The 19766-nt window shown below is 46.5% G+C and overlaps 1 protein-coding gene across 2 annotated transcripts in view; it reads right to left on the bottom strand.

Moving 5' to 3' along the window:
• Positions 1 to 1731: 1731 nt before the first annotated feature.
• Positions 1732 to 19766, bottom strand: part of LOC130879387 (cytochrome P450 4F6-like) — a 36868-nt gene continuing 18833 nt past the window's right edge. Inside the window, exons 1-12 of one of the 2 annotated variants that reach the window (XM_057777889.1) lie at positions 14939 to 15136; positions 11823 to 11967; positions 10328 to 10381; positions 10113 to 10240; positions 8656 to 8777; positions 6990 to 7260; positions 6604 to 6670; positions 6218 to 6347; positions 2885 to 3018; positions 2737 to 2801; positions 2521 to 2603; positions 1732 to 2151 (exon numbers count right to left, since the gene is read on the bottom strand). In XM_057777889.1, coding sequence (XP_057633872.1) covers positions 1974 to 2151; positions 2521 to 2603; positions 2737 to 2801; positions 2885 to 3018; positions 6218 to 6347; positions 6604 to 6670; positions 6990 to 7260; positions 8656 to 8777; positions 10113 to 10240; positions 10328 to 10381; positions 11823 to 11967; positions 14939 to 15136 — 1575 coding nt within the window. In that variant the 3' untranslated portion in view covers positions 1732 to 1973. Of the gene's footprint in view, positions 2152 to 2520; positions 2604 to 2736; positions 2802 to 2884; positions 3019 to 6217; positions 6348 to 6603; positions 6671 to 6989; positions 7261 to 8655; positions 8778 to 10112; positions 10241 to 10327; positions 10382 to 11822; positions 11968 to 14938; positions 15137 to 19766 lie in introns of those variants that run through there. The other variant, XM_057777880.1, reaches the window with a different exon arrangement.

A 19766-nucleotide genomic window follows, 5' to 3' on the forward strand; every position in this document is an offset into this window, starting at 1 on the left:
TCGCTGATTACACGGATATAAACAAAATGATGATGGACATGTAATACAATAAGAGCAGGCTTTAGAATACGGGGCAGAGCCTCAGACCTGCCCGTGAACTGGATCCCTCTCCTCCTCAGACACCTACAGTTGCTTTCATCTCTCACAGGCTTCTTTCATCTATGTTTGATTGTTGGTCAAGGATGCTCTACAAGCCCCTAACACAACACAAGCTCCATTCATTTTGATCTTAGATTCCCAACAGAATATTGCTGATTATACAACAGACATTTGTTGTAAGACACAGAGAAATCAGGCAGGAAATAACCTGGAAACTTCTTCTGTTCTGGCTAGCTTCCACGGTGCCAGAGAGTGTAAGTTGGGGTGAAGGGGTCACCAATAGAATTACCAAGCACTGGACCCCGAATGCTACAGTACTGACTTTCTTGGCAAGATATGTGGATTGATGCCATGGTGGTGTGACTGCTTTGATAGCAACCAAACACTTCCTTGGATTTGCAGTCTGCTCCACAGGAGCAGTCAAGCCTGGAAATGTAGGCCTGATCAAATCACGAGTGGGAAGATCATGGGCCACAGGGGAGCCTCGGGACCATTGTTTTGATTAATGGACATGTTGTCAAACTGTCTCCAAGATGCTTATGTCTATACTCATACAGTAGTGTTACTCTCAACCTTGGCCAAAGAAATGTCTTTTTGCTGCGAGCAGTCGTTATCTAAGACCCACAGAACTAGTCAAAGATCTGGAAATGCGGTACTGTTGAATGCTCAGCTATATATGCAGCAGTGACATCCCACCCCACTCATGAGACTCAGAGAGCATCGAGGAAGAGGAAGGAGAATTTAGAATTGAAGAATGGAGAGAATTGCTGTGAACGCCTGCCTTCTAGACATAACATGGCCATTACCCTCCTGAGCTCACTGCAGCTATGGCCACCTGATCATGGGTAGGGCAGGGTACACGAGGTCCCACTCCTAGCTTTGGGGCAGTTGACAGTTGATGGTTTCCAAGAGGTGACTATCATTCTTCTTCAGGAGTGTAGCCACTGACAAGTTGCCCATGATGCGTGCCTGCAAACAACTCTGATTTTAAACTCAGTGGGAAAGAAGGGTGTAGAAGAAAAATAGGGGAAAGTGTGGAAGGAGCAAGAGAAGGAGGTGGCAGGAGGGAGAGAGGAAGAGCAACAGCAAAGACAGGAGTAAAGTGGCCACTAGGTGGCGCACACCTTCAATCCAGCACTTCGGAGGCAGGGGAATATCTTTGAGTTCAAGACCTGCCTGATCTACACATAGGGAGTTCCAGGACAGCCAGGACTACATGGAGACCCTGTCTGTCTTCCTCCCTGCCTCTCTCTCTCTCACACTCAATGTGTGTGTGTGTGTGTGTGTGTGTGTGTGAGAGAGAGAGAGAGAGAGAGAGAGAGAGAGAGGTGAGTTTTGTGTGTGTATATATTTGAGATATATATATATATATATGTTTGTTTTATATGTGTGAGTTTTTATATTTTTTTAGGTATGTATATGAAAGTACACGACAGCTTTAGCTTCAGATCCTCCGGCTTCCCTCTCCTGGGTGTTGTTGTTACAGGTTTGATGCTACCAAGCATGGCAGAAAGGCATGGGCTTGGGAAGGGTTGCGGAGAGGGAAACCAGGAGGAGGATGAGAGAGGGAACTGGAGATGAATGTAATCAAAATACACTATAAACACGTACCGAATTGTCAAAGAGTAAATAGAAAATTATTTTTTATAAAGCCCCATGCTTGAGCTTGAGAAGAACTCTCATCAGCCTAGAACGCCAATGGTGAACAAAGGCAGAGGGGGTTTGGATCAAATACACCAACCCAGCCTCTCCCCAACACACCAACAGGATCTGTGTTTTCCTCTAGACTCCCTGCTGGCACTCAATGAGATTGTTTATTCTGGGATCCACAGAGGTAGGCGGGTGGGTGAAGAGTTTCCAGGACAGGTGTGGAGTCACTTCGTGCCCGTGCTTAGCGGCTCCACCCGCAGCCACAGCCCGCCCTCCGCGCGCAGGATCAGCTCCGGCTGCCTGCGCGGCTCCTTGTCGTCGGGTCGGAGGCGGAAGCGCAGCAGTGTGAGCGCCAGCGCCACCTTCATCTCGCTCACGGCGAAAGTCTGTCCAATGCAGTTCCTGCGGGAGGGCGGGGTGGGAACGCTGACTGCACCGGGAACAAGACAGGCGTCCTCGGACCCAACCTGACCGGCCCCCGCCGCGCCTGGTCAGCATGAAGGGCAGGAGGGACGGTGACACGCCTGGGACACCGCTTGTGCACCCGCATCCCAGGAGCCTGGCTCAGCCGCGGTGCCCAATTCAGACCAGGGCAGGGCTCTGAGCACAGAGCAGCCACCCTTCACCTTCCAACCCCAAGCTCTGGTGACCGTTGGCATACCTTGTGCAAAGGACGGGAAGGAGACCCAAAACCCGACCATCCCAACCCCTTCCCCTTCCCTCCAGTCATGCTCAGATGCTTCCCCTTCACCCTAAGCCCTTTAGCCTCACCTGGGCCCGGCAGAAAAGGGAATAAAAGCCAGAGGCGACCTCTTCTGAGGGTTTTCTGGGTCAAAGCGGAAGGGGTCATAGACCTGCGGGTCAAGCAAAACTAATCTGATGGGTCGTGTCTGTCCAGCTCAGAAAAGACGGAAGTGAAGACAGAAGAATGGCTTGGTTCCAAGTAGAACCCTTCCCAAGTCCTAGAGATGAAGGGAGGAGCCTCACCTCCGGGTCTGGCCAGACTGAAGGATTGTGATGAACTCCGAAAATGCTGATGACGCATGCGCTGCCTTTGGGTAGAAGACAGTCGGTACCAGGTCTTACCTCTAGGAACCCATCAACCCTGGGGCCTCTTCCCAACTTGTGTGGGCACCTTTGGGGATGACTCGACCATCCGGCAACACAATGTCCTGGATGCAGCCCCGGACCAGGTCTGTACCGGGAGGATGCAGCCGTAGACTCTCCTTGATACACATGGTCAGGAAGGACAGCTGGGCCAGGTCGTCCCTGAGAAAACCACAACACAATTAACCGTGAGCAAAGCAGAGTCCCACTCAGCCTCACTACAATCCAGGGATACTAACCACCTTCACCTTCTTCAGTCAGACATATCGAAGATGTCTATTTGTTATTTTGATTGTTAGCCACTGTCTCAAGCAATGAAGAATGACCTTGAACTCCTGATCCTCCTGCCTTTGCCTTCCAAATTCTGAGATTACAGAGGTCCGCTACCAAGAATGGCTCTGGACTGAAGAATAAGCCTTAAAACTGAAAATCACAAAAATACCAGAAGAAAGCTTGACCTTGTATTAGAAATGTTTACAAGGAAGCATACCCTTCAAAAGATATCTTCTCAGCCGGGCGGTGGTGGCGCACGCCTTTAATCCCAGCACTTGGGAGGCAGAGGCAGGTGGATCTCTGTGAGTTCGAGACCAGCCTGGTCTACAGAGCTAGTTCCAGGACAGGCTCCAAAGCCACAGAGAAACCCTGTCTCGAAAAACCAAAAAAAAAAAAAAAAAAAAAAAAAAAAAAAAAAAAAAAAGTATCTTCTCAAATGCTTCCATACATTCAAAATGAAAAAGCTTTAAAAATTTTTATTCACTGACCTTGGTGAGGTGGCACTTAGCCTCAGAAAGTGGAGGCAGGAGGATCAGGAATTAGAGGCCAGCCTAGGCTACAGGAAATGCTGCATTAAAAAATTATATCGTGAAATAACAAAAGCAGAAATAAATATTCCTGGGCTGGTGAGACAGCTCAGATGGTAAAAGAACCTCCGCCAAGCTTGATTACATAAGGTCAATCCCTAGGACACATATGATAGCAAAAGAGAGCCGACTGTAGCCTAGTATCTGCCACATGTGAGTGCAGACACGCACACAAATAGATAAGTACATGAATGAATGAATGAATGAATGAATGAGTGAGTGAGTGAATGAACATATTTTAAATTTTTTAGTAGAAGAAAAGTATCCTTTAAGGTGCTGTGTGTTGGTATGAGTAAGAATGGCCCCATAGGCTTGTATGCTTAGTCCCCATTTGGTGAGCAGTTTGGGGAAGCATTAGGAGACACAGGGTTGGTGAAGGAGATGTGTCACTGAGGGTGGACTCTGAGGTTTCAAAAGCCCATGTCAGGCCCTGTCTGTCTCTTTCTCTCCCCCCCTCTCTTTCTTCTTCTGTCTGCCGCCTGTAAGCTCTCTGCTGCTTCTCCAGTACCATGTCACGGTAGTGATCCTCACAGCCCTCTGAAGCTGTAAGCAAGCCCAATGAAATACTTTCTTCTATATGTTTCCTTGGTCACAGTGTCTCTTCCCATGCTGTGAGCTGCCTGGAATACACACGTGCACTCCATACTTAAGGGTGATCTATTACTAGAAATGTGTCAGGTTTTTTAAATAATCAACATTTTCAACATCATCCAATAAAACTCTTGAGAGTTGTTTCCTTTTCAGGATTTATTTGTTGATATTTTCATCAACGTGTATTTTGATTATATTCACCCTCCACTCCCTTCTTTTGTCCTCTTCCCCTTCTTAATGAAACCTCCCTACTTCCATGTTTTGTCTGCCTTCCTTCCTTCTTCCTTCTTTCCTTCCTTTCTCTACTATTTATTTATTGTAAGAACATGGCAATTCTTCTTTTCCAGCAGTGGGTATCACAGAACTTAAACACTAGTGAAGTATCCACAACTAAACTGTGTCCCCACCTGGAAACCTTATTCTAATTAAAAGAGTTAAAGTTTACAAAGACAAGTCAATCTAAACATAAAAAGGGAGCCATGAATGGTGGCTCGTACCTTAAATTCCAACTCTCTGAAATCAGAGGCCAGGGGATTTCTAAGTCGGAGGCCACCCTGATCTACATAGTAAGTTGCAGGACAGCTAGAGCTACATAGTGTGACCGTCTCAAAAAAAAAAAAATTTTAAGGAGCCCACCTACCATTTACTAAAACCTATTACAAAACCATAGTAGCAAAAATGAGAATAACTTTTAAAAAACTATGTTACTCCACAAGAACATGAAAAGAGATGTGTGGGATCCAGAATAAGGTGGGCACATGGATACCTGGAAATAAGGTGTTGACCGAAGACTGCACACATGGCTGAGAAGTGGATAGGTAGCGTAGGAGAGTTCAAGAAGAACTAGCAATAAGCAAACAAAAAGTGTTACATCAACCAGGTGTGGAATTGAAGCTGTGAAGAGGTGGAGGCCGGAGGATTAGAACAGTCAAGGATAGCCTCAGTCACACAGCAGGTTGGAAGCCACCGAGACCTTCATGAGAAACGGTCTCAGAAAAGGGGGGAAAATGTCTCCTCCAAGCAGGGCAGATTCTCCCCCCACATAAAACATTAAACTTTTAAAGTGAATTAGCGTATCAGTCACTTCAAAGATTTGTCATTTCCTTGTGGTAGGAATATTCAAAATCCTTTCCTCTAATTCTTTTGAGGTGTGCAACACATTCTTTTCAACTGGTAATGCCGGTGTGCACAGTAGAGAAAAGAAATGCAACTCTGCCAGCTTTCTAAGCCTCCATTGGGCGAACCCCTTCCCAGACAGAAGGAAGGGAAGCGATACTTTTATGACCTAGCAGGAAGGATGTTTAAACATCTAGAGTAGAAAATGCAGGAACAAATAAAGAAGAAACCAACCTGAATGAGAAAATAAGAGACTACAGACAAAATAAAATTCAGATGGGAGATTCAGTGATATCTACAATCACTGATATGTGTGTGTATAGACACATATATGTGTATCTATATACATAAACACATACACACACACACACACACACACATATATATATATATAAAGAAATTGCTGCAAATAAACAAGCAAATGACATGTGACCCGAAGGATATATTCTAGGATTTCTATAGGCTCAGATTTAAGATATTAAAGAGAGAGATACCATGAATGTAGAGCAGAGGCAAGGGGTGGGAGGGGAAAGTGTAAAACAGGTCATACAGAAGATACTAGAGATGGGGATGAGAATCAAGAAAAAGAAATTTGTTTGAAACGCCATAATGAACCCTAACACACTGCAAACTAATTAATTAATGAATTAGATGGAGAGGTGTTCAAACTGGGCATGTAATCCCTGAATGTAGAGAGGCATTAAGATACTGACTTCCAGGCCACCCTGTAGCACCCAGTCTGGTGGCTCACACCTATAATAACAGCAACAGAGACCACATGGGCCTGCACTCACCATTCAATCTCCTCAGAGTCACGGCCCCTCAGCAGCTCCTGCACCTCCTGCCGGCAGCGCTCCTGGTATTCCGGGTGCCTCGCCAGGTTGTACAGGGTCCAGGAGAGAGCACTGGCTGTGGTGTCATGGCCTGAGGAACACACAAGCAAACCTAGATCTCTGACCATCTCAGCACCACAGGGTGGGCAGTGCTCAGGTATTAACACCCCCGGGAGGATAGGAAGGGGTGGATGAGTAGACATAGAAACTGGATAAAAGGGGCCAGGAGAGGAGTATCTACGCTTGGTGCAGATTCACAGGAAATCAAGGGTATAAATGGAGCCTCCTCCATGAAGCCCTTGGATTGACTAATTGCTGCCTCCTCTGTATTTGTATAGGACCCTCACCTCCAAACATGAAAGTGTCAGCCTCTGCCCGGATGTCCTCATCAGACAGCTCCTTTCCGTGTTCATCCTGAAGACAAAATGTGGCCCTCAATGCTTGTCATGTCTCAGGGTTGCTGAGCCTGATCTGACAGTTCTCATAGCCATAGTACTCACGGAACCCCTGCCTTGTCTCCCCCAGAGCCTGCCCCACACTTCCCTCCTTGGTTTCTGACTGTTGCTTGCTCCTTCCACACAGTGTTCTACAGAATTACTCCTGTGGAATTTCTTTCTAACCTGCCCTTTGTTTTACAAGTACCATCGAAGGCTCTTCAGTATCCTTTTGACCGAATGCAATGTTTTCTATCTAACAAAGAAGATTAACATTACTGTAACCTACATAAACTCACCTTGGCCAACAAGAGCACATCAATGAAGTCCAAAGTTTTGGATTTAGTCTTGGACTTCAGGAATTCATCAACACTTTGGCTGGAGAGGGTGCGGCGTCTCTCCCTAATGACAGCATCTGTGAAGTTGTGCACCAGGTCACAGGCCTTGCGGAAGCGCCGCCCATCAGCAGTGAGGTAGTACAGGAAGTCCACATACAGGAAGAGCTGCTGGTACTTTTTTGCTACCAAGGAACTGAGCTCCAAAATGGCAGCAATGTATTCACTAGGAGACCTGCAGTTGAGGCCAGAGAGGAAGCAACTTAGCACACACAAAAACCCCAGAGAAGCTACAGCCAGAGTCCCAGGTCCAGGATCCATCCTGAAAAGGACATCCACAAAGCACAAATTCTGTTTCCTGTTCTCCACGAGTAGCTCCCTGACCCAGGTTTCCAGGGCATAAACGGACATCATTTCCTCTTCTAATTCACTCAGCATCTGCTCCTGCTCTTCTCCCTTGGTTTCTTGTGACTCTGCCCAGGCTCAGACCCTCCTCTCCTGGTTCCTTGCATCCTATATCTCCATGAAGCTCCTTTGTTGATTAGATTGCCCAAGCTCACTGTATCTAGGACTCCCCTCTGTACAGACACCTTCTCTTATGACCTGGAAAACTCAGGATGGAGTTCACACCCTTCTGGCTAGGCAACACCCTTAAGATTTGGCCCCTAGCTGGAAATGTTGACTCTTGGCTGTGATCCCAACATGTAGGAGGTGGATGCAGGAGGATTGGAAGTGCAAGTCCAATTTCATCTACATAGTGAGTTCCAGGCCAGACTGACTACAGATTGAGATGCTGTCAAGAAAGAAAAGGGTGAAAGAAGGAAGCAAGGTAAAGGAAGGGAGGAAGGGCAAGGGAGACGAGGCTAAGAAAGAAAAGGTTTGTGCACTTTAGATGTATCCATGATGGTTACCTCAGTAATCTATCTAAGATTGAGAAGCATCTTTGAGATCAGTAAAAAAACACATCTGCATGGGGTAGGGAATTTCTAGACAAGAGGTAAAAACCTCTCCGTGTGGTGAGCCTCAAATCACTGTTTGAGAAGCAAAGATTAGGAAGCTCAGCCATCGTGATGGGAGCTGCTTTGCTCTGTCATTCCCCACCACGATGGACTGATACCAGTGGACAAACTATGTCTTTCCTTCTTAACATGTTTTGCTTAGCCAGGTGTTGGTGACACACGCCTTTAGTCCCAGCACTCAGGACACAGAGGCAGGCGGATCTCTATGAGTTTGAGGCCAGCCTGATCTACAGAGCAAGTCCCAGGACGGGCTCTAAAGCTACAGAGAAACTCTGTCTTGAAAAACGAAAATATAAATAAATAAACAAACAAACTTGTTTTGCTTATACATGTTGTCACAAAAACAAATAAAACACATCCTTCAACCTTGTTTCCAAGGTACGGCTTCATTGCCTGTTTCAGGTACCACTCATCCGCATCTCCTTGTCTTTACCAAAATAATTGAAACTCTGCAAGGACCACTTACTCTTTCTCCTTCTCCCACGTCCTTCTATGGCAGTGGTCACCCACCTCCTTCAGGGAGCTCCCTCTGCTCGCTCTTGCCAGTCCCTCCTCCCCAACCTTCTCTCTTGATCTAAGGCGCATGTTTCTGGCCCAACACAGGGACTCACTCTTGACAGTTGCTGTCAAAGCCAAAGAGGCATTTCTGCAGACTGTCCAACGTCATGAGGCTGATGTTCTCAAACATTTCCAGACGGGCGCTGCCTTCTGAGGCAAGACGCTTCCACTTGACCTTTCGAGAAGAGGACAAGGATGAGGCTAACCCTTGGCATCTTGAACCCATGTCCCAGCAAAACATCAGGACATCCTCTCTGCTGGAACCAGCCTCTTGGTCTTCTGCCTCAGGTTCTACCTGACCCCAGAGAAGTCAGACTTGGATAGGAACAGAAGGTGGGAATGTAGGAAATGGAGATGCAGAGTTAGAAGTCAAGAGCTTTCAGTTAACTCCACCACCTTCTTGGTCAGGCTACTGCCCTCTCCAGTTACTACTAATCAAGCCTTCAACTTGAACGTATTTGTTGCCCCACCAGCCATACTTCAATGTCTGCTCATCACTCATACTCTCTTACGGCTGGTGGACTTGGATTAGCTCCCTGACTCCTATGACCCCCAAATTTACCATCTATAATGTAACTGTCATAGTCACCTCTACCTCAGAGCAGTGCAGAAATTACAACAGACAACAGATCCCAGAACTGGCATAAAATAGATGCTCAATAAGTGTTATCAGTAGTTATCACCATCATTAGCACAGTGGTAAGTGACTATAGAAATGGCCCAGGATTCATAATTCCTCTATCATCAGCCATTGCGATGAAATTGGGAGAGCAGTTCCACTGGGAGGGGGGACCCATCTCCCCAGGTCTTCAATCTGCACTGAATTGAGAACTTGTTCTTCGCTCAAGAGCATTGTGAAAAAGACTCTATGCTGCTGTGCTGAAATGTAGCTTGGAAAGCCACCAGGCATTCTGCCTCCTCTGTCTCGAATGAATCAGTATCTCCACTCTAGCAAAGCAATGATTCCCCAAGGATGATAAGGGGAGAAGGGGAAGGCCTGACTGCCCTACCAAGAACAGTTAATTTTTTTTTCTCAATGCTGCTGAAAGAAACCAGGGCCTTGCCCATGGGAGGCTAGCTAGTTGGAACTGAACTATACTCAAGACCTGATGGACCGTGAACTCACAATTCTTCTGCCTCCACCTCCCCAGTGCTAGGAATACAACAGCATGTCACCATGCCCAGCTGAAGGTCAATGAACTAAGAAAGGCCTACTGTGTAAAACTCAACAGTAACATGTTGGCTTTCCAGAAGTTCTGTAAGAGAAAGTAGGTACTGGCCTTCTGTGATCCCTGTTCACATGCTAGAAGCATGACTCCATTTTGTCCTTCTGATCACCTTTAAATTCAGATTATTATCCTCATTTTAAAGATGGGGAAACTGAGGTTTGGTGAGGAAAACTGATGTCCCCAAGTCCATGCAGCAGAAACACACCTTCAGACTACATCTGGCTGAAGTCACTCCCTGTTCTACAGTGTTCTTTGTGGGATCCTGAGTTTCAGGAACTCACATGCATGATGTTCACGCTCCTATTAAAATTCTTCACATAGGGCTTCAGGATGTCAAAGTGGAAAGCGGGCATCAGCAGGCGGCGACGGCGGCTCCACTTGTCACCTGAACTCAGGAAGAGCCCATCCCCTGGAAGGGAAACCATGGCAGTGAGCAAAGGTGGAAGCTTCCTCTGATCCCCAAGGTGTCCCCTGACCCTCACCTTGAGGTACTCACCCAGCCAGGGCTTCAGGAAGCCATAGAAAGTCATGTCCTTGGGGGCCACCAAAGCTGCCATGAAGGAAGACAATCAGGGGCCATGGAGAGGGTGAAAGGTGAACTTTGGGAGAGGGTGGGGACTCCCAGCCCCAGGATTCCCCACTTCCCCTCAAACACAGGAAGGTGGGAAGGGAACAGGAACAAAGAAAGCTGGGCAGAGGAAGGAGGTGAGATAAGACCAGACCAGACTGCAGCAGCAGAAAGAGCAAAGGTCAGCCTGGCAGGGCCCCAGCATGCCTTCACATGGCTGCTACATGGTCCATTCTGTCTTTTATATCTGAGCTCAGCACAGCACTCTACAGGCCTTTGCAAAGACCTAGGACACACCGTCATTAGCAGCTCTCTGACATGTCCTGAAACATCCTGGTATGTATGACAGGGGCACATGTCATCACAACCTGTCATAGACACAACACTGGTGTGTAAAAGTCTGGCATGACCTAATTGTGCCCTCCAGATAATCCCAGATTGGCACTGAAATATGATCCCTTTTGAGTCCTGAATGTGACCTAGATATGTCCCAGACTCCTCTAGTTCTCTCCCCTATGCCACACTAAGCATTAGTTGTTCAGAATTAAGGGCATCTCTATTCTCAGAGCCGTGTGCCTCTTCCCCCTCCAGCCATCAAGCAGCCCCAGGGCTAACCAGACACAGCTAACCCATCAGGATTCCAGTGGACATCCCCTGCAGTACTTGGCACACCATCTCTGTCCCAAAGCATACTCTCTCTGTCCCAAAGCATCTCCATCTTTGAGTTGCCTTTAAGGTGGCTAGGACAGCCAAGACTCATTGAACTAAGCAGAAAGAAACAGGGTGGGTTATCTATCACTTTATCTAGAATCACAGAATTTTTCTTGGTGGTTGAATGACTAGAATACATCTTTCCCAGCAAAAAGATAAGGTCCTCAAAGAGGAAAATAGAACTAGAAGATAAAGATTTCTGATTGCACTATAAGGTATCTAGAATCAACTGTACCTAAAGACCCCCCTGGCAGACATAATTCTTGTGGATGCGGAGATAGCTCAGTCAGTAAAATACTTGCTTTGCAAGCATTAAGAATCTAAGTTTCATCCCAAAAGCCCATGTAAAAATGCCAGCAAGGTGGTGCCACTGTTGGGAAGGAAAAAACAAGGAGGATCCCTGAGGCTTATTGGACAGCGAGTCTAGCTTCACTGTGAGCTCCCGCCAGTGAGGGACAAAGTTGACAGTTGTCCTAGAAATGACAAGAAGGGTTGTCCTCTGTCCTCCACATACATGCATATACACATGCGTGTGCACCCACATACACATATGTATGCACATAAACATTCATAAAAGAGAGTCTTCTTCCCACTTCTAGGGATGGAACCTAAAGCTTGTTCTTGGTAGACAAGTGTTCGACCGCTGAGTTACATCCCAAGTCAAGATAAGAAACAGAGAAGAGGCCAAGAGTTGGGATACTGGGAGAGATACCTGGGGCATGGAGCAGGGGAGCAATAAATGCAGGGTCAACAAGCTTTAGCACAGGGATGACAGGCCCCAGCCAATAGAGTTGGACATCTCGGAAGACCTTGCCCATCTCAGTCACCATCTGCATTCCTTCCTCATTGTTCTGGATCTGAGGATAAAGAAAGCAGAGGCTAGTCCTGGCAGGTGTACCAGATGCTCCTACTCTGTGCCCACCACACTCCACCGTTCTCACCCTCCTACTTGGGCTATTCATCTTTGGTCCTTGCTAAGTCCACCAGGGTTCACTATGTGTGTCTCTTAGTGTACCCATGTTTCTATATACATACCTTTCTCTGATGTGTAACTCTCCTCCTCTCTCTGTTTTGTGATCTAAATATGGACAATGGATGGGTGGGTGGGTGAGTGGATGGGTGGATGGATGGATGGCTAGGTGGATGAATACATACATACATACATACATACATACATACATACATACAATAAATGATACACAGTTGTATAGACTAATATATATGAACCGAGAATGATAGTAGATAAATAGGTATATAGATGATTGACAGATAGATAGATAGATAGATAGATAGATAGATAGATAGATAGATAGATAGAAAAATAGATACATACATACATACATATTCATAGATAGATAGATGATAGATAGATAGATAGATAGATAGATAGATAGATAGATAGATAGATGATATAAATAGATACATGATAGATCCTATATGTAGACAACAAAAAGATTGATGTGTAACTGAAAGGAAAAAATTATTAGCTAAATCTAAATGTATACCTGTGTATTTTTTCTTAACTATAAGTGTCCTTTTTTCTTCTCTCCATTTCCTTCATTTCCTCACTTCCTGGGCTTGTTAGTTTTTATCAACTTGACACAAGCCAGAGTCATCTGAGAAGAGGAAACACCAACTGTATAAACACCTCTAGCAGATTGGCCTCTAAGCAAGTCTGCAGGCATTTTCCGTATTAATGATTGATGTAGGAGGGCCCAGCCTTCTGTGTGTGGAGCAACTATTGGAGAGGTGGTCCTGAGAGGTGTAAGAAAAGCAGTCGAACATGAGCCTGGGGAACAAGGCAGTAAGCAGCACTCCTCCATAGCCCTGCATGAGTTCCTGCCCTGATTTCCATTTATGATGTAAACTGAATAAACCCTTCCCTCCCCATGTTGCTTTTGGTCATGGTGTTTTATCACAGTAATAGAGAAACAAACTAGACTATGCCCCGCTTTCCTTTCTTTCTTTCTCTCTGTCTCTGCTCTCTCTGTCTCTGTCTTAGTCTCTCTGTCTCTGTCTTAGTCCATGTGTGTGTGTCCGTGTGTGTGTATGTGTGACTGTGTGTCTCCCTTTGTCTCTATAGGATTCTTCCCATATGATCTTTCTCATCTCCAAATTCCAATTCATCTTTTGTTTACACCCTCCTTACTTGCTCCACTCTTCCCATCAGCAGTAAACTCACAGCTAATTTCACTCCACCCAGCTCTCTCTCTTACTTGTCCCTGAACCACAGAGCACAGCCTACTAACACCAGCTCTGAGTAGGCATATCCCCAGCTTCACAGCAAAGAATCTTAAAGGTTTCCAAATCTTGGTTCCCTACTCAGGAGAGATGTGATCATGGAAGTTATCTAAGGAGGGAACTGATGGGTAGCTCAGGAGCTGGACCCTTGGGCAAGAAGGCAGGCTTGTGGGGGCGGGGGGTGAGAGGAGCATGGCAGGGAAACTCTGTGATGTCGGGAGAAGACGGAGCCAGCAGTAGACACAAAAGGTATAAGGCTGTGGAGAGATGGATGAGGTAGGGTCTGGATCTGGCAATCACAAGGTTGGCAGGATGAGGAGCAGGAGGGGAAAGCAGGCAGAGAATGAAAATGACTCACAGGATTGCAGGGGAAGCAGTTGGGAGGTCAGTACAGAAGGAATCATACTGAAGTGGATGGATAGGAGCAAACATGGGAAAAACATATCAGAAAACATGGGGCTGGGTGAGATCGTCAGAGGTGAAGACTTCACAATGTCTATGAAAGAAAACCTTATTGGTGAGAACTTCAGACCGTAAGTGCTGAGGGGAGTGGGAGCTAAGGTGGTTTTGAGAGAAGGGCTGGAAGGAAACTGCTGCATTGGAATGTAGAGAGGAAGGAGGAGGTCCTGAGGTGACCTGTGATGAGAGGAAGTGGCAAGAGAAGCTGGAAGGAGAAAGGGTTGTGGTGACAATGGCACTGGCGGTGGCAGCCTTACAGGTGACATCCATCCAACGCAAAGTGTGGTTCTCGCAACAGGGAGCCAGTGCAGCATGGAGCAAGGGGCACTGTGGATAGAGGGTGTTGAGTTGCAGCCCCTTCCAGAAGCTTAGGTCTGTGTGAGAGGCCAGAGTGGTCCCTAATAAAAAAGAAAACAGTCCTTTTGTGCTGTGACTCAGTGAAAGAGCAGCACACACAAGACACTGGTTGTTACATTCTGGCACGACAAATTTTAAAAACTCCTCAGCTTTGACCCAAAATAGACGTTAGAGTCAGCTGATAAACCTTGAGAGCTGAAGACAAAACAAGAAAGGACAAAGTCCAAGCTGCTGGAGGAATGAGACTGCGAGTATCTCTTCTCTGCCCCACAGAGCCCCCTAGGTGGAGGTCGGGAAAACAGCTCATTTCAACAGGGCAAGTAACAGCCCAGAGAGGTACAGACACTGGCCTGCGATCAACAGCCATGGGTGAAGAAAAGGCCAGACTTCGGACATGCTATAGTGACACCTCAAATCCAACAGCAGAAAGTGAACGGACCAGGGATGTCCCTGCTCTGAGCAGCCCACTCTGGGAGCTCCCGACTAGGGCAAACATGCACAGATCAGGGCGAGAGACCTCAGACTGTGAGTCCCAGTGGGGATGTGATGCCAAGCAGGTTTAAATTGGGAAAGAAAAGAAAGGAAGACTCCAGAGCATAGGGGTCTGAGGTGCTAGAAGTGGATTTGCTGGGACAGCGAGGAGGGGCTCCCTCACGGCTCTGCTGTCCTACGCCCTTGCCTTTTCCTACTCCCAGTCCCTGATCCCCATTCGTTATGTCTGTTTATTATCAGATATCCACCCGACACGACCCACCCTCCTGCCACTCCCACCGTGCCCAGGTGTCCCAAAAACCAGTTCCTCTTAGGGGCCTGAGGGAAGCATCTGAGGCGGGCGCATTTCTGGTAGAAGGAGTAAGCCCAGGCCAGAATTTTAGCCACGAGCCACCAAGCCCCGAAGAGCAGCAGAAGATGCCAGGGGGAGGCCAGCCCTAGGTCCAAGCCCAGCCAGGACCGGCTCAGTGACTGCATCCTGTAGGGTAGAAGAACATAGGTGAGATTCGCGAGGCCCGGGAGAACACTCCAGAGCTATGGGCTGTGACTCTGGATTAGGGGAGCAGTCGGAATGGAGTGAAGACTTGCAGTCTTGCTGGGAGAGTCTAGTAAAAGAGCTGAGGTAGAACAAGATGAGGAGGGGCTAATGAGGCAACCGTTCAGCATCTAGAACGGATCTATGAAACTCAGACTCATTTGCCGATAAACCACTGGTCTGCTGGCCCAGCTAGCTCCATGGAGCCACCCAGGTTGTGATAGAGCTGTCCCCCACCCCACCCTCCCCGCGGAGTCAGGACCCTCTCTGCCAGCCCCCAGCCTGGTACCTTCTCTCAGAAGCAGCTCGTGCCGGAGGACCTCTTCTTGTCTCCTCTAGAATTTATTTATGCCGTTTCTAACCCGCAGTAGCTGTGTAGATGGTTGGACTGAATGAATCCAACCCTCCCAGGGTCAGCTGCTTCCCTCCTACTTGGGCAGGGTCGGGTTTAAAACACACACACACACACACACACGCACGCACGCACGCACGCACGCACATACCCATGCACACCTGAGATGGCAGTCTGGGCTCATTTTAGGCTGGACTCTGACCCAGTAAATACTCAGCATTCCTCAGAAACCTTGAAAAGTGGGCTTCTGTTTGCCAGGACAAGCCATTGCATTCCTATCTCTCCTACACTCCCCACACAACCTCCAGAGAGGACATCTAGTTCTTTTTAACCCAAACAAGCCTCCAGCAGATAGCGCCCCCACGCTAGTTCTCAGGCGCTTGCAGCTAGCATGCCCTCCTTCCACTGCAAAATCACCCCTTAGAACCGGCAGAGCTCTCTCAACGGTTTTGCTGTCTTGTCTGGCTTAGCTGGGAAAACACACCTGGTATCTAAGGAGAAAGCAGAAGCGTGGAGGGGAAGGGTCAAACCGAAAAAGGCCAAGCGTGCAGGCAAGCAAGACAGCCAGGAATCGGCTATCTCCCTAGCATGGAAGTTTAGATTATCATTAGAGCACATACATTTTGTCCAGAAACTGCCCTGGATTTGCTGTATGCTGGATTTACCAGCCACTGAAATCTCCCATGGCCACGTTTCCTATTTCTTAGAGAGGAAACAAGGTCATTGAGGAACCCCAACAGCTCCCCTCTCAAATAGGACATAAAGAACAATGGGTGGGCTAGCTGAAGACCCTGAAACAGGGTGTGAAGAGAATAAGGACAGTCCATACATAGAAAGGGTAATTGGTCAGCTCAGGGCCCAAAAACCAGATGAGTCTAGTGGTCCATGATAAGGTCAGACTAAAGCAACTTCATGACTTCCTTTCCAGGGAACTCGACAGAGTGTTGTTCCCCTTTCTGCTAGTAAACTTTCGACCTCAGGAGTACTTGTACCTACATGTGTGTTCTAACATTTTGCACAACTATTTCTGTAAGAAGTTGGGATCAGTTCAGGACCCCAAGACTGAGTTCTCAGCACAAAGGAGATTTATTTTCCCCAGAGGGGAAAGAGACAAAAAAACAGATGACAGAGGATGAGAGAGAAGAGGAGGTAACAGGAGAAGGGCAGGGGTATTTGTCTCAGAAGGCCAAGGACTGCCTCTGGGTAGAGAGGAGACAGATATGGCCCGTAGGCAAATGGTGGTCTATAAAGTGAAGTGGGGAAACCCCATGTTAGGATCAAATATTTAATTTTAATTGGGCGTATTAATTAGGTAAACCAAAGGAGGCTTTTGATTGCTGGACTTGGTAGTGTTGATGCAAGAACAAGACCACTACCACACTTTAAAGTCAAATTTGAAGTAAGTTCTAATTAAATACTGGGCGGGTGGATGGACTCTGGCTTGCTCCATATCCAGGTTCCTGGGAAATGGCCCAGAATCAAGTATGGCAAGGACTTAACAAGAGATCTCATAATTCATTGCATTTCCCATCAGGTCCAATCAGAGACTACGATGTTTCCTGCTATGTACATCTTCCCAGCCACATATGATCAAGCACATGGGTATAGATGGGTCAAACAAACTTGTTTAGGGGAGTGAACACATGTGGTCTCCAGCCTTTCAGGAACTACCTGTCCTTGGGCAAGGGGCTTGCAGATCAGAGACATTTTTGTTTCATGGATTTCTTAGGCATAGTAATTGAAACTCAAAATGTAACTTGAGCTCCCACACCTGCTCATTTTCTAGGAGTATATTCTTGTTTCCCTCCTTGCTCTGATTTAAATTCTAAGTGTTTTCTAGGACACTGTGTCTCAACCAAATTCTCTTTCCACACACAGAAACTGATACTGCCGCTGGGGTCAAGACCAGAAGAAACTGATGACCTCCTCTGGACAACGTGAATCCTTGGAAGAACCTGAGAGCAAACACTGACTTCCACAGTCAAAAAGAAGTGTGCACTGAAAACACACCTGTCTGAAGCCCCACCCAGGCTTTGGGGTTATACAGACTTTGGCCTTCACAACCCCATAATCACAGGTGTCAGTTTCTAAAATTAACTTATTAAGCTATAAATAAACAAAGATTACCCCTATAATCAGGCCATTAGGGAGATTGACGCAAGAGGAATATGAACCAAGGCCAACCTGGCTACATATGATAAGATAAATGTATGACATATAGCAAATTTAATCTTCCGATAAATTACACGGACCCTGATATAATGGTCACAATAATCAATCATCACTGTTGTCTTGACTGGATCTAGAATCACCATGGAAGCAGACCTCTGGGGGTACCCAGGAGAGTCTTTCAGAAGGGTTGAATGACCACCCTGAATGTGGGCAGCTTCATTGCCAGGACTTTGCTTCCTAACTTAAGATATCATGTGACCAGCTGCCTCGTGCTCTTGCCTCCTTACGTTTCCACCATGATGGACGGGACCCTTGGACAAAAAGAATCTCTTCCTTCCTTAACTAACTTTTCTAGGTATTTTATCAGTGAGAAGAGAAAGTAGCTAATACAGGAAATCTATATGAGAAATGAGGTCATTAGTGTGATAACCTAACCACATTAGGAGCAATTTGGTGCTGGTTTGTTGAAGGAACATGGAAGAATTTGAAATTCTGTGATATACAGTCCCTAGATTACTATAAGCAGAGGGGAATAGGATGTTCTGATTGTGGTGGCTAATATTATAAGTTTTAATTGTTTAAGAGATCTATAAAACAAAAAACACCTCTAACCTGTAAGCCCCACTCACCTTCCTGGAATGCTGGAGGCTGTTGGTCACGTAAAATAACAAGCCACGTGTTTTCGCTTCTGTTAATGCGTTTGGTTGCTCCGGTTGCACAGGATGCTTGCTTGACAGCACGTGGACAGGACATACGTCAGCACATGTGCTTGTCTCTGATTGCTCGAAGGCAGGAAGTATGTAGCCTTGTGTGTTTTGTCTTTTTAAGTCCCTGGCTGACGTGATTTAGCACAATACTCCAAGCATTAGACTCAGGTATAGACCTGGCCAATGTTCAATAAGGCCTCTTACTTGTTAAAATGTAGTCATGGTCAGGCTGGGGCCATACCCATAACACTGATTAGTGCTCAGAGCACCACAGTGCTGATGGAAATATGAACAATGATGGTGTGATTTAGGTAAAATTCTGAGGGCCACAAGGCATCCATTGGCTTCAGTCTACTCGTGTTCAGAGAACTTGAGTGAAGCTGGATTCATAATTCATGGGCTGATTTGATTGGCTGAGGAAATCTGAGGATTGGCTACACTCGGGCTGTGCCATGGTTACTGCTCACTGCTCTTATCTAGGTCTCCTGTGAGAAAGAGCACAGTGAGCAGAAGAGAAAGACATGAAAAAGTGAAGTCTGTACAGAAAGGAGTGCGAGAATGTTTGACATGGCAGACAAGGAGGGATAAGAAAAAACAGTTGTGATGCTCAGATTAACCCATTAAAGAGAAACCTGTCCTGCCTGGGACAGTAAGGCAGGTGCCCTGAAGGCAAGACCCCAGTCACTGATGGCTCCACTTGAAACAATAAAAATACATCTGAAAGGAGGGATTCTGGATTGATGGGAAGTGGTCACCTAGGGAATTGTTTTCCCTGGGACACAAAGGCCATTAGGGTCAGCAGAACCTGTCAACAACATCACACATAGTATTGGTTCTCTGAGCATGAAACATGAGATTGATGGGGGGCTTGTAGGCTTGTGCCAGGCTACCAGAAAGCCGCTGAAGCCTGGTGATGTGTTTTAGAAAGGCCTCGACAGTCTGGTGCATATTGCTGGGAATTTGAATGCTTAGTTGATACGAAGATCCTGGTATATTGGGAGAAGCTGTAGAATGCTTTAGGCACAAAGTGGAAGAGACTCAAAAAAGATTCCATTTGCTGGCAGAGATTGCTGAAGGGACACGGCTGCCAAGGGCTGTTGGAGCAGAAATGATTCCATCAGGAGCCCCAGATGTTGGAGATGGAGCGGCTGTTTTGTTGTTGTTGTTGTTGTTGTTGTTGTTTCCTTGATTCGTTTCAGTCTTTTGCTTGTTCTTTTCTTATTCTTCTTTTCTATGCCCATATTATTCCATCTTAGACTGAGATGTTTATTCTGTCATATATATATATATATATATATATATATATATATATATATATATTAGAAATATATTAGTAGGTGG

The sequence above is a fragment of the Chionomys nivalis genome, chromosome 1, assembly GCF_950005125.1.
Source record: "Chionomys nivalis chromosome 1, mChiNiv1.1, whole genome shotgun sequence".
In the NCBI taxonomy this organism is placed as follows: Eukaryota; Metazoa; Chordata; class Mammalia; order Rodentia; family Cricetidae; genus Chionomys; species Chionomys nivalis.